A 12,099-nucleotide genomic window follows, 5' to 3' on the forward strand; every position below is an offset into this window, starting at 1 on the left:
ATTTGTAATAATCAAATTACTATGACACTGAAGTCAGCAACATATTGCAGGAATGCAAAAGGAATAATTTTAAAATATATACTTTGTTTGCTATGTCCTGCTTTTTTTCTTAAGAGTCTAGGATGAGTACAAGGCTGAATATTCATGCTTTCAGTTTCTAAAATGCAGCAATTGATAGTAAACCTTATTGAGTATATTTACAGCTGCAGAGGTTATTTGAAACATCTATCAAATTTTCATGTAGGTGTACACCATAGTTTACAGCTTATATAAGGCCCCTCATTTAAGGATTGTGAAAATGTGAATGCGTGTCTTCTTTTTTTATTTTCGTTTTCTGCCAGTTTGGGTTTCACTGCAGTTTCATACTCAGCCTCTACTGGAGTGGTTAACAGCAAACCTCCCTGAACATATACAGAATTAAATTTCAAACTTAATTTGGTTATTAGTGAGACACACCTGATACCAATATCTCACTTCAATCATGTAAATAGAAAGAAATGTACTTAACTAATTAGAATTGCATCCGTATTGTAGAGGTGTGAGATCAGATTTTGTAGATTGAATGGAGTTATCATATATTTGGATTTAATCCACGACTTTAAGGTACTTGCAAGAGGTATTCAGGGAGGGATCAATTTGCATATGTGTATATTGATGTTTACAAATACACAGAGTCATAGGATCCTCAAAGTTGGAAAAGAACTCCAGCATCATAAATTCAACTATAAACCCAGCACTGTCATAATCACCACTAAACTATATTCCCAAATGCGACATCCACACACTTTTTGAACACTTCCAGGGATGATGACTCCACCACTTCCCTGGGCCGCGTGTTCCAATGCCTAACCACCTTTTCTGTGAAATTTTTTTTCCTAATTTCCTATCTAAATCTCCCGTGGTGCAGCTTGAGGCCATTTCCTCTTGTCCTGCCACTTGTTACTTGTGAGAAGAGACTGACCCCCACCTCACTACACCCTCCTTTCAGGTAGTTGTAGTGCCATTCTCTGGACTTGCTCCAGCTCCTCAATGTCTTTCTTGTAGTGAAGGGCCCAGAACTGAACGCAGGATTTGAGGTGCAGCCTCACCAGTGCTGAGTACAGGGGAATAATCACTGCCCTGGTCCTGCTGGCCACACTACTGCTGATACCGCCCAGGACGCCTTTGGCCTTCTTGGCCACCTGGGCACACTGCTGGCTCATGTTCAGCTACTGTTGACCAACAGTCCCAGGTCCTTTTCCGCTGGGCAACTTTCCAGTCCCTCTTCCCCCAGCCTGTAGCACTGCATGAGGTTGCTGTGACTGAAGTGCAGGACCCGGCATTTGGCCTTGTTGAACCTCATACAATTGGTTGTGGCCCAATGATCCAGCAACGATAGGAGGGAGCAAAGAAGATGGAGCCAGAGTCTACTTTGAAAGGACAAGAGGTTTTGGACTTAAATTTTAACATAGGAAAATCTATTCAAACGTTGAAAATAACAATTTTTTTTTGTTTTTTTATGTTGTTCACAGGGTGGTCCAGAGAGATTGTGCAGCCTTCATTCTTGGAGGTATTCAAAACCTGACTTGACATGGTCATGAGCAACCTTTTATTGATGACCCTGCCTTGAGTACTGAGGTTGAACTAAACAAATTCTTGACGTGCCTTCCCACTTCATCTATTCCCTGATTCTGTGAGATTTCATTTTATTCTTAAATACTATCCTCTTATTTGCTTGACCTTGATACTTAAATTTGGAAATTAATTGCCAAATTAAGAAAATATACCATTTAAATGTAATTTACTACATATTCCTGTAATCAGAATTACTATTTAGAAACAATGCCTCAAGCTCAATTTTGTGCCATGATTTGGTCTAGGCAGAAAGTTGGATAGGGGTGAAATTAATAGTGATTAATTTATACCATTTTTACGGCATGTTCTGAAAATGCTGTGAAAGATAGGCAGAGATTACATCAAATAGTTCTTACCTGCCTCAGGGCTGTTCTAACTTAGGATAAAAAATAAAACCCAGGCTGAAAGCAGAAACAGATAGGTATCTGAAATAAATGATGATATAATCTATTGCTCTCTTTGCTGCAAGGTTATCCCAGTGCCTATCAACATTCCTCAGAGATCCACTGTGTCTGTGTTTAAAAGCCATCAAGCGTTTCTAACTGAAAGACTTGTTAAAACTATTCCGTACTCCTGACATCATCCAAGAACAGGCCTTTAATCTTGTCAGAAGTTTATGACTAAATAAAAATTTTAAACTAAAATTTTAAAGGATTTGATTGTGGTGAGGTACTTTTGTCCAGAGGGCTGCTAACAGTCAGGGAATTTGGCCTTTAGCTTGAAGACAAAAGAAAAATTGTTATAAAACTTTTCTTCCTTTTCCTGTAACCAAACCAACACCACCAAAAAAAATCCTATAAATCAAGTATATTAAAATAATAACTGGAAAATTAATTTGTTTACAGTGGTGGTCTGCTATGCAAGAAGCTGAATTACATTTGTGCTAAGTGAAAAAACTTTCATGCATCTGAATTTTCTGAGCAGTACCAGATCAGATTGATACCTCTAGACTGCATCAACAAAACACCAAGTCCTATTTTATATTTATGTGGTCATTTAAATATATGGGATAATAGGCCAAATATGATCTGAGAGTGAAATGAAATCTGGAGAGCAGAACCAGTACAGGGTGCAGGTTTCTAATCAGCTTCTATTAGAATCAGAACAGGCCGTTGATTTCTTTTTTATATGTATATATTGGTGCCAAATCCAGCCTGGGAACAAGGAACAATACAGATCATTTTTCACAGACCCCCACAGAGATCAAACCACTCTGTGAAGTAATGCACTGGAACTTAAGTGAAGTTTTTCACAAACATGGGCTGTTGTGGTTGCCTGAAATTTCTGACATGCCAAAAGGCAGCAAAGTAAAGGGGATCACATTCACTGGATTTCTGCTCAGGCTGTTATCGCAGATTCCTTTGAGGTGCTGAGCCCAGAAACAGAGAAGGCCAACGTATCTTGGAAACTGTAAGCCAGTACTGTATCTACTAATACACTGTACATGCCTGAGGTCATCCCCCTCAAGGATAACAGCCATGAGACAGCCCACATTTGTCTCTTACTCTCCAAGTCAAGGTGGCCACATGAATGGCAGGCAGCTTCTCCAGATCCTGGTTCATGCCCAGCAATGACCAGGCTGAAAATTTAGCAATATGGTGACTGGATTTCAGGGCTTGGGAACACTCTTTGACGCTATTTTCCATAATACAGATGCAGTCTATATATCCCTTTTATGATCAAAGCGTCATCATTTTGATGGCAAGTAAGTTACAAATATAGAACTACAGTTCTCTCTCTCTCCTTAGCATATGCTTAATGTATGTGGGAATGGGATTTGAGACGTAAATAAATGCTAGATTGCACACAATTGGAACTGTGATTTGGGCATTATAAAGTTATAAAGAAGAATGCATGTGAATACACAACTTGAAAATGGAAGACAATATTAACAGAAGAAATCAAATGAAATACTTCACTCCAGATCTCCTGTGAAAACTACAGTGATTGTCATCTTGGAGAACCCTAACAGACATCCTAGATCTATATTGCACCACATGAAGGGCAATTTCATCAGGTCCTTCAGTGCATGGTTACCCCAGAGCACGACTGTCTCTTCTTAGTAGTGTTTCTTTATCACTATGGGTTTGTACTGCTAGCTTAACATCCCTTTGCTTTACCATTTGCTGGGTGATTTGAACTAACAGAAGGAAACAAGAAATATAACCCAGAAATGTGTGCTTTGCTCAGTTACAGACAAGGACGTTAAACCATAATAATGCTCCCCGCCAACAGTGAGATGTTCACATCCTGAAAAAAACAGCTGCATATACAGGTGTCTGCACCAGATGCTTCCCTAAGCACAATGTGATAAAAGTGATTATTCCTCACTCAACAGAGAACAGTCCCTAAGCAGGGTATTTAAAGAAGAGTGATAATGCAGGTAATTAGGAGCCCCATGCTTTACACACAAAGCAATTTTAAGAGGGTGAAGCTGAGAACCATCTGTCTTTATATGTTTTATCTGTGAATTCATCATAACAATGAGCAGTTTTCAGTCTGATTTCTCAAGCAAGATTCTACTTAGAAATTGTTTAAGGATAAATAACTTATCCCTAGTTGTAATAAGTGGTACCTTGCCCTGTGACTCCAACGGGAACATGGGCATTAGAATGTAATACCTAGCCAATGGACATTTCAATAAGGAGTGAAGGAATACCCTGGTCTTGCCTCGAAGTATGTATATAGTGACTTTTCCTACCTTTGGACTTCCTGTCGTGGTAGCTCCTGCCTCGATAATGGTGGCCACTGTCTGTGTACAGATTCTCAAGATCTTCTTGCCAGGAGTCCGGGTTAAAGTGTTTGAGCAGATCCTCCACTGTGTCAAATGCAGCAATGGTTTGATCCAGTGCTTCTGCCGTGAGCGTAGCATCAGTCACTGATGGAGAGGGATAGGATACCCCCTAAGAGTGACATATATCTCAGTGCACTTTGAATAAGTTACAGCACCACTTAAAACAATTGAAAACAGTTACTGAGAAACTTGTCTCATTATTGAGTGAAACAGCTACTTCGGGCCATCTTTTGAAGTCTTTACCTGGGCCAGGTTTTGTTATACCTGTGTTTTCTTTTTGTAAGGAGAAGAGACACCAAGGAACTCCCAAACAAACCCCAGAGGAGATTCAGGGAGCAAAAGCACTGCCACTGGTGGGCTGTTAGCATTTACATCCACTTCTCAAAGGGGATAATGGTTTGCACATTTACAGAGATGTAATGAAAATGTCTTTTGAAACCACCGTTATGGCCATGGATATAGAAGAGAGAGGCCAGCTTTGTCAGTTATTTGATAAGAGGCAGACCAGAAACCATAGCAGAGAAAGACAAAGACAATAAGTCCACTATCTTTCTCTGGTCAACTTGGGCAACAAATTTGGCTTGGTTGAAGACTTGAAAAAATGACCCTTTATTCCCCAAAATTAAATGTATTTCAATATACCAATTGACATTTTTTACCAAAAAATACAACTGATTAATCAAACAGAAAAAATATGATACTTTGATCTTGGGGGTGCTGGTGGGGATAAGAGGCTGGACATGAATTGGTAACATGAGTTTGCAGCCCAAAAAGCCAACTGTATCCTGGGCTGCATCAAAAACAGCGTGGCCAGCAGGGTGAGGGGGGAACTTGCCCCTCTATTCCGCTCTTGTGAGGCTCCACCTAGAATACTGCATCCAGCTCTAGAGTCCCTAGCATCAAGGAAGGGCATCAACCAGTTGGAGCAAGTTCAGAGGAGAGCTATGAACATGATTAAAGGGATGGAGGAAAGGCTAAGAGAATTGGAATTGTTCAGCCATGAGAAGGCGTCAGGGTGACCTAATTTTGGTCTTCCAAAACCTGAAGGGACCTTAAAGGAAAGACAGAGAGAGATTTTTTACAAGGGCATGTAGTGATAGGACAAGGAGGAATGGCTTTAAAATAAAAGAGGGGAGGTTTAGGTTAGATATTAAGAAGAAATTCTTTACTGTGAGGGTGATGAGACACTGGAACGGGTTACTCAGATGGATGCCCCATCTCTGACAGTGTTCACTGTCAAGTGGAGGGGGCTGTGAGAAAGCTGGTCTACTGGAAGGCATCCCTGCCCACAGCTGGAATGGAACTAGATGATCTTAGATGATCCTTAAGGTCCCTTCCAACTCAAGCTATTCTATGCTTCTATGATCTCAGCAATGTAACAATGAATATTTGGATTACCAACGTATTAATATCCTCACAATTGTATCAAATAATATTATTTCCCATCCGTAAGGGCCAAGCACCATTCTCTGAGTGCTCCCATTGAACCTGTGGTACAACTTAACTTTGACAGAAAGATTGTAGTAATTTCAGTTTTCCAGGAGAGGACTTCAAACATTTTTAAAAATCATTATTTAGAATTACAATATCCACTATCCTGACATCGCTTTTTCCCTGGTCCAAGCACAAAGTCAAATAGTATGCAAATATTATGTAAAATATTTGCAAGAAAAGCTATTAATGCAGCTCTCTTACTTTTTGAAGGACCACAATCAAAATACATTATTTTGTCCAACAAGAAGCATAGTAGAGCACGAAAGTTGTTTGGTCTTACATGTTAAAACACTGGGGGGAAAACCCTAGAAAACTCTTGTCTTATGAAAACCCAGCTCTGAAGTAATGCAGCAGAAATATGCCATTTAAAATTAATGGCTTCCCAAAATATTTTTTTGCCTCATATCCTAGTTAAGTTAAACTATTAATCTTTTTGATTAACTTCACTCAGTTAGGTAGAAATGAAAAGGTCAACTCATTTGAGTAAATTCACTCATTTTTTTTTTTGCAGGATTGTGTCCTTCAATTCCTACTATAATAATTTTAAAGTATATATGTCTTTTAAAATAAAACAGTTGTCTCTAATGGTAAGATATATCACAAAATTAACAATCCTTGATATTTTACTGCATTTATTTGCTGAAAGTATGGACAGTACAAATTATTAAAAAGAGAAGAAATAGAAAACATAACAATAGTGCAGTCAAGAAAGCACAGCTGCGCTTTACCGCTTATGACCAACGACCCAAGAAGTTTCAGAGGGCCCACTTGTGACTGCAATGCCTCTCTAGTGCCATGCTAAGTAAGACACAGTGCAGATGCCTGTAAAAATTCATGTCCCCTAAAAGGGAAGGTATACCTCATAGCCTCTCTCCTGACTTCTAAGTGGCTTAGAATAGAGACTGCCAGAAAGATGGAAGTCCCAGGAGTTGAAAAGCTCCAGCTGAAAAGCTCACCAGTTAAGTGAATATGGCATTGTTATCTAAAGCAATGTTGCAGGAGAGACTATGCAGTGGCCAGCATCATGCAGTGTGCTAACACAGCCTTTTGGGCCACAAAAGGAAAAGGCATCCAAATGCTACTTTTTTACTAAGAAGAGCTTGGTGGGGCTCATGGCAGCCCAACAGGGAAACATCAGACCCTGATTGCCTTTCAAAAGTGAGGGAGATGGTGCAAGGAGACTGAAGAAACAGCACATAAAAATCAGGCCACAGGTCTGTGGCTTACTCAATGCAAGAGATTTTTTTTTTCACATGTTCAACTGTACATTTCATTACAGAAATGCAGATCAGTGAATGTGCAAGGCATTTCAAACTGAGACAGCTAGGCATTCTCCATTTTCATTTCATATAAAAGCTCCTACTCAAGAGATTTGTGCAACCTCGTTCAAACATAGAAGAAAGCTTAATGTTTTCTCAGTGACAGCCAAATAAAGAGGAATTATTTCAACAGCTCAGATAGCCTCCTGACACCATGTGACAGGCCCAAAAGCAACTTCAAAGCTGCCAACAAAACTGCCTTTTTTTTTTGTTCTGCCAAGAATGAGGTGCTGGCTTTAGGAGAGTTTGTGCTCGTTGTAATCCGGCTTCTGATATGGCATCCAAAGAGGGAGCAAGAAGAAGAGTGAAATGTAAGAAGCAATGAAGAACAAAGATTTACCACATTTTGTATCTCTTTTGCATTTCTTAAAAGCACTGAATACATTTTTATTGTAATGGAACACAAAGGTATCTTTTTTTTTGTCAGTGCTCTTGCCCCTAATTTCTATTCCCCCATTCTTTTCTCTTTCCTATCTCTGTTGTGAACCTGACAGACAGTCCAATGTGCATCACAGTTTTTTTGTTGGACATAAAATTACTTCAGAAATAATGGAAACTAAACTAATAAGGAGTGATTTGTTTCCTTTTTATTTTTTTTCCTGGGTTTCCCATGATGGGTTAAGGGCAGAAGTATTTGTTTTAGTTTTCTGAGAAAAAAAAACCAAAACCCAAACAAAACATACCTCTGTAATATGATCTCCAACATGGAATTTGCTCACTCTGAAATTTTCATTCTGAAAGTTGTAATGTGTCTGGATCCTAAAATGAGTCCTTGAGTTGCTTGTGGGTTTGAGAGAGCAATTTTTGAGCATCAGTAGAATCTTATGTCATCAAGACTTACAGGTCTGAGTTTGTCTCTCTGCTCCTCAAGACCAGAGTAGAACCCCTGAATCTTTCTCTCCTGAAGAACTTGGGTGTTCTCAGACTTTTTCCTTCGTGCTTTTGTGAAAAATTGCTCCATCTCCCTACCTTATTTTCCCTGAGGATAAAAGGGACTTGTAGGTGCGACACACACCCAAGTTGAAGAAAATATGTTTTATTAGATAGGGAATGGTGCGGGAAAACCAGTAAAACTGAGGTTCTGCTTCTGGTTGAGCTGTAAGTTTCCAGGTGACCTTGGGCATCAGCTTGCTACCTGTAACATTTGTACTGAATTTCCCTACCTGCAACATGGTAACAATTTTTCAAAAAAAAAGATGTGGAAGATAAACTTAATTTTTCAATATGAAAAGGATACTGGATTTTGGTTTGGTATATTGTGCATTTTATGATGTTAAGGATGTTAACTAACATGGCGTATACCATATCATTGATCTCATTTTCATAGTCATCTGCTGAGGGAGCCCTAGGCTTACATTTTCAAACATCAGCCTATCAAATTTTTAAACAAAATATTCCATCATATAGATTTTTTTCCCCCCAAGCCCATAATAGAATGAAAAATGAGTTTATGTCTTTCAGTAAAACTGTTTTAGCATCTCCCGCTTGGCACATCTAGTAGATCTCAGCCCTGCTAACATTACTCCTCAAGACTTTCAGCACAATTAGTTCCAGGCAATCAATGCATCGTATCATGAAGGACAAGTTTCATTTGCAAACTCAAGGGTAAACATAAGTAAGACTAGCTTAACAGTTTCTAATTTTGGCAGTACAGAATTTTCTCTCTACTCACTGCCTGGATTGGACACTGATCAGTAGAATTTACCCATATTTTATTTACTGCTCCTTCACTGGCTACTCCTGGCAGCTATTGTAACAAAGGTGCTATCATTAAGCTCTCTTCCATGAATGCTCCAAACATTGGTCTCAAATCTGCTTTTAGCATTTATCCCTACATCGTGTTTTAAGAGGAGTTAACAAGAGCTGTGACATGGTGCTGCCTAGGCAGCAGAGCACACAGAAGAGGACTGCCCGTACTATGAATTGATGCTACACTGCTGTTCCCAGGTGTTGGGAAAGAGAGGACAGATTTTTTGTCAATGACACAAATCAAATGCAATGAAGAGAAAAGTAAAATTTTATACTGGATTACATGTTTTTCTTCTTTTTTCTGTTTTATTTTTCTCTGAGTTGCATTTCACTGCTGAATGCGGAGACTTCAGGTATAATATTTTATTGGAAACACTTTAAAAAAAATTCTCAGTATTCACAATGAAAAATTCTCAGTATTCACAATGTTCCTACTGTTTTAATTATAGTTTTCTGTTTAGGTCAAGACATTCTACAATTAAAAATTTTAAGTTTATATCCTGTATTTTCATACTGGGAGAATGAGTTTGAAAGCAAGAAATGTTTCCCAATGGTTATCTCATGTGATTACAACAGTTTTTGGCATATCCTGAATCTTTTATCTCTAAAACCATACTGATTGACTCCAGTATGAGTTGAATAAACACTTATTTCGTTCTATTCCAAAAGCGAATACATGGTTTCTCCATGCAGGTGCCATTTTTGTGAGTTGGATTCAAGCCATCCTATCAATCCATCCATGCACAAAATAGTGAAAAATTACTTACTGAGACAGAGCTTGTGACTGACTCCCAGTTGGTTTCTGAGGCTGCATGCTGGAAATCATCCTAAAGGGAAAAACCCACAGGAAAAATCACTGTTAAGGCAATATCCAAAATTAACTACAGAACCTAGGAAATATTTCAGCATTCAACCTCTGTCACTTTTTCTAATCCTCTTTATTGCAAGAGTCCCTTGCTATGTGTCATTCCTAAAAAATGCTATTTCCATTAAGGTTCCTCCCTTTTCATTGTGTATAAACTAGCTCCTTGCAAGCTTGTTGGGACAAGAATAGTGGTATAATAATAATAATAATAATGATGATGATGATGACGATAACAATAATACCACCACCAATATGATAATTGCTGCTTTGCATAGCAGGACCCAATGTGGTCCAGGACATAATATTTATCTTCTTTATATTAAACACCATCTCTGTATGCCTACAATATCAATGCCATTGCCAAACTGATCTGTTCTGGAAAGAATGTGGACATGCCAATACCCTGGAATTACTTAGTCAAGGTGAAAAGCAGAGTAATCTAATCCATTTGAAAAGCAGTCCTAACATGACTGTATTGCTTTTGGTGCTTGAGCTGAACAGGAGTTGCTCATCTGTACAGGAATGGCACTATGTTCTTTACACCAAAAAACACAGTCGCAGTACATTCACAGTAGAAGTGTCACTGCACCAAACCTCTGGGCATTTATGATTAATTTGAGCACAGGGATGGGTTTCATCTCCTCCACCTTAGGACATCTATAAAGCCAACATCTAAGTGAGTTGTTCTTGTTTCCATTTACAGTCAACAAAACCTGGCATTTTCAGGGTGAAAATCATCTGATAAACTGTTTTAGAAACTTAATTTGGAATGACATCACATCCTAAAAAAGCATTTTTGTCTCCATTGTCTCTATAAAAGGGACATGGGAGGATGAGCTTAGGTATCGATGTCAAAACTGTAGATATTGACATGTAGGCAACTAAATCCCAATCTGCTTGTCTGAGAAATCACTATTTAAATAATGAAGACGCCATTTCTTTAATATTTTGGTGGTTTTACACATTTCCAACTGGAATAACTAAACCATGAAAAATGGAAAAAAAGGCAGCATTACAGAATGGTCATTAAACACACACATGCAATAAATAGCTAATGATCAACATGATTATGCAGGTAAGGAAAGTGGACTGAAGTGACAGCATACAGAGATTTTAATTTCTAATAATCAAATTTATAATGAAAAGATTTAAAGAAGATGGATCAATGCCTGGGCTCACAATTTTGTCCCAACACAGTATCTGCTAAGCTAGAAACTGAAGGGGAAAATGGAAGGTAGCTGCTCAACTGATGCTCACTAGACTTGATCCTGCATTGGACCATACATATACGCATATATTATTTCTTAGGAATGAAAAACAGAAAATTGATCTCATAATCTGCTGATTCATCAATAAAATTTTCCTTTACTCAAGAAGGAACTGCTGTCAGATCCAGAATCAATACACATGGCTTTTTAATGTTTTTCATTTGCTATAGAAAAATATTCAAATATCTCAAAAGTCACAAGACTGTGTATTCAATATTGCTAGTGTTTCTTTTTAAAATGTTCCTTTCTGTCAAATCTGAAACATCAAAACTGTAGTGATTTCTTCAGTACTTAAGATTAGTAGACATTAATAAACCCCGTCACTAAGTGACCTTTGAAACTGCAGGGCTATTAAAAGGCTAGTAATTAAGTGGTCATTTTTTTCTAAGAATACAGAAGCAAAATATTTTAGGTACACTATTTCAAAGCAGATTTTTTTTTCTTGAAAACAATAAAAAGATCTGCAAAAGCTATGATCAGATCATAAATAATTCTGAATGTGGCTAGCTTGGCCACAAATTTAGTTGCCCAGTTCTTGACAAGCCACGACTTAAATTAAATAAAAATGGATTTGAAAAGCTCATGAATCCTCTGGTAATGGCTGCTAGTTGCAAAATTTGGAAATCATTTCCTCTCTGTCATTAGCTTCCATTTAGCACTTCCAGAAAAAGAACTAAAGTGGCATTGAGTTCTGAGGCATTATTTTAAAACAGGAACAATTTGTCTCATTGAATGTTTGGAGAAGACTGTAGACAACAAGTAATTTTGTGTTCAAAGTGATAGTCCCATTGTGTTATCTAACTGTAGATATCAAAAATGTTTCTTTAGTCTGATTCTTTGAGTTGGTTGATGCCAGGAAACCCCTCCAAAATCCTGAGATAGACACGTGTACCACCTGCTTCTTGGATCTCAAACCTTATGACTGCACATTTTGACTCTGTGATTATATTCGATCTGCATAAACTATTCTCAACCCTAGGCTTTTTTTCCACCATC

At 38.2% G+C, this 12,099-nt stretch overlaps 1 protein-coding gene across 4 annotated transcripts in view; it reads right to left on the reverse strand.

Annotated features, from left to right (window-relative positions):
• Nucleotides 1–12,099, reverse strand: part of PDGFD (platelet derived growth factor D) — a 147,045-nt gene that overhangs the window by 23,161 nt on the left and 111,785 nt on the right. For all 4 annotated transcript variants that reach the window (XM_027739474.2, XM_027739471.2, XM_027739473.2 and 1 more), the window contains 2 exons: nucleotides 9,738–9,797; nucleotides 4,316–4,517 (listed from right to left, as the gene is read on the reverse strand). In XM_027739474.2, coding sequence (XP_027595275.1) covers nucleotides 4,316–4,517; nucleotides 9,738–9,797 — 262 coding nt within the window. The remainder of the gene's footprint in view (nucleotides 1–4,315; nucleotides 4,518–9,737; nucleotides 9,798–12,099) is intronic.

The sequence above is a fragment of the Pipra filicauda genome, unplaced genomic scaffold (assembly GCF_003945595.2).
Source record: "Pipra filicauda isolate LSUMZ 115617 unplaced genomic scaffold, ASM394559v2 scaffold117_size3949168_pilon, whole genome shotgun sequence".
Lineage (NCBI taxonomy): Eukaryota > Metazoa > Chordata > Aves > Passeriformes > Pipridae > Pipra > Pipra filicauda.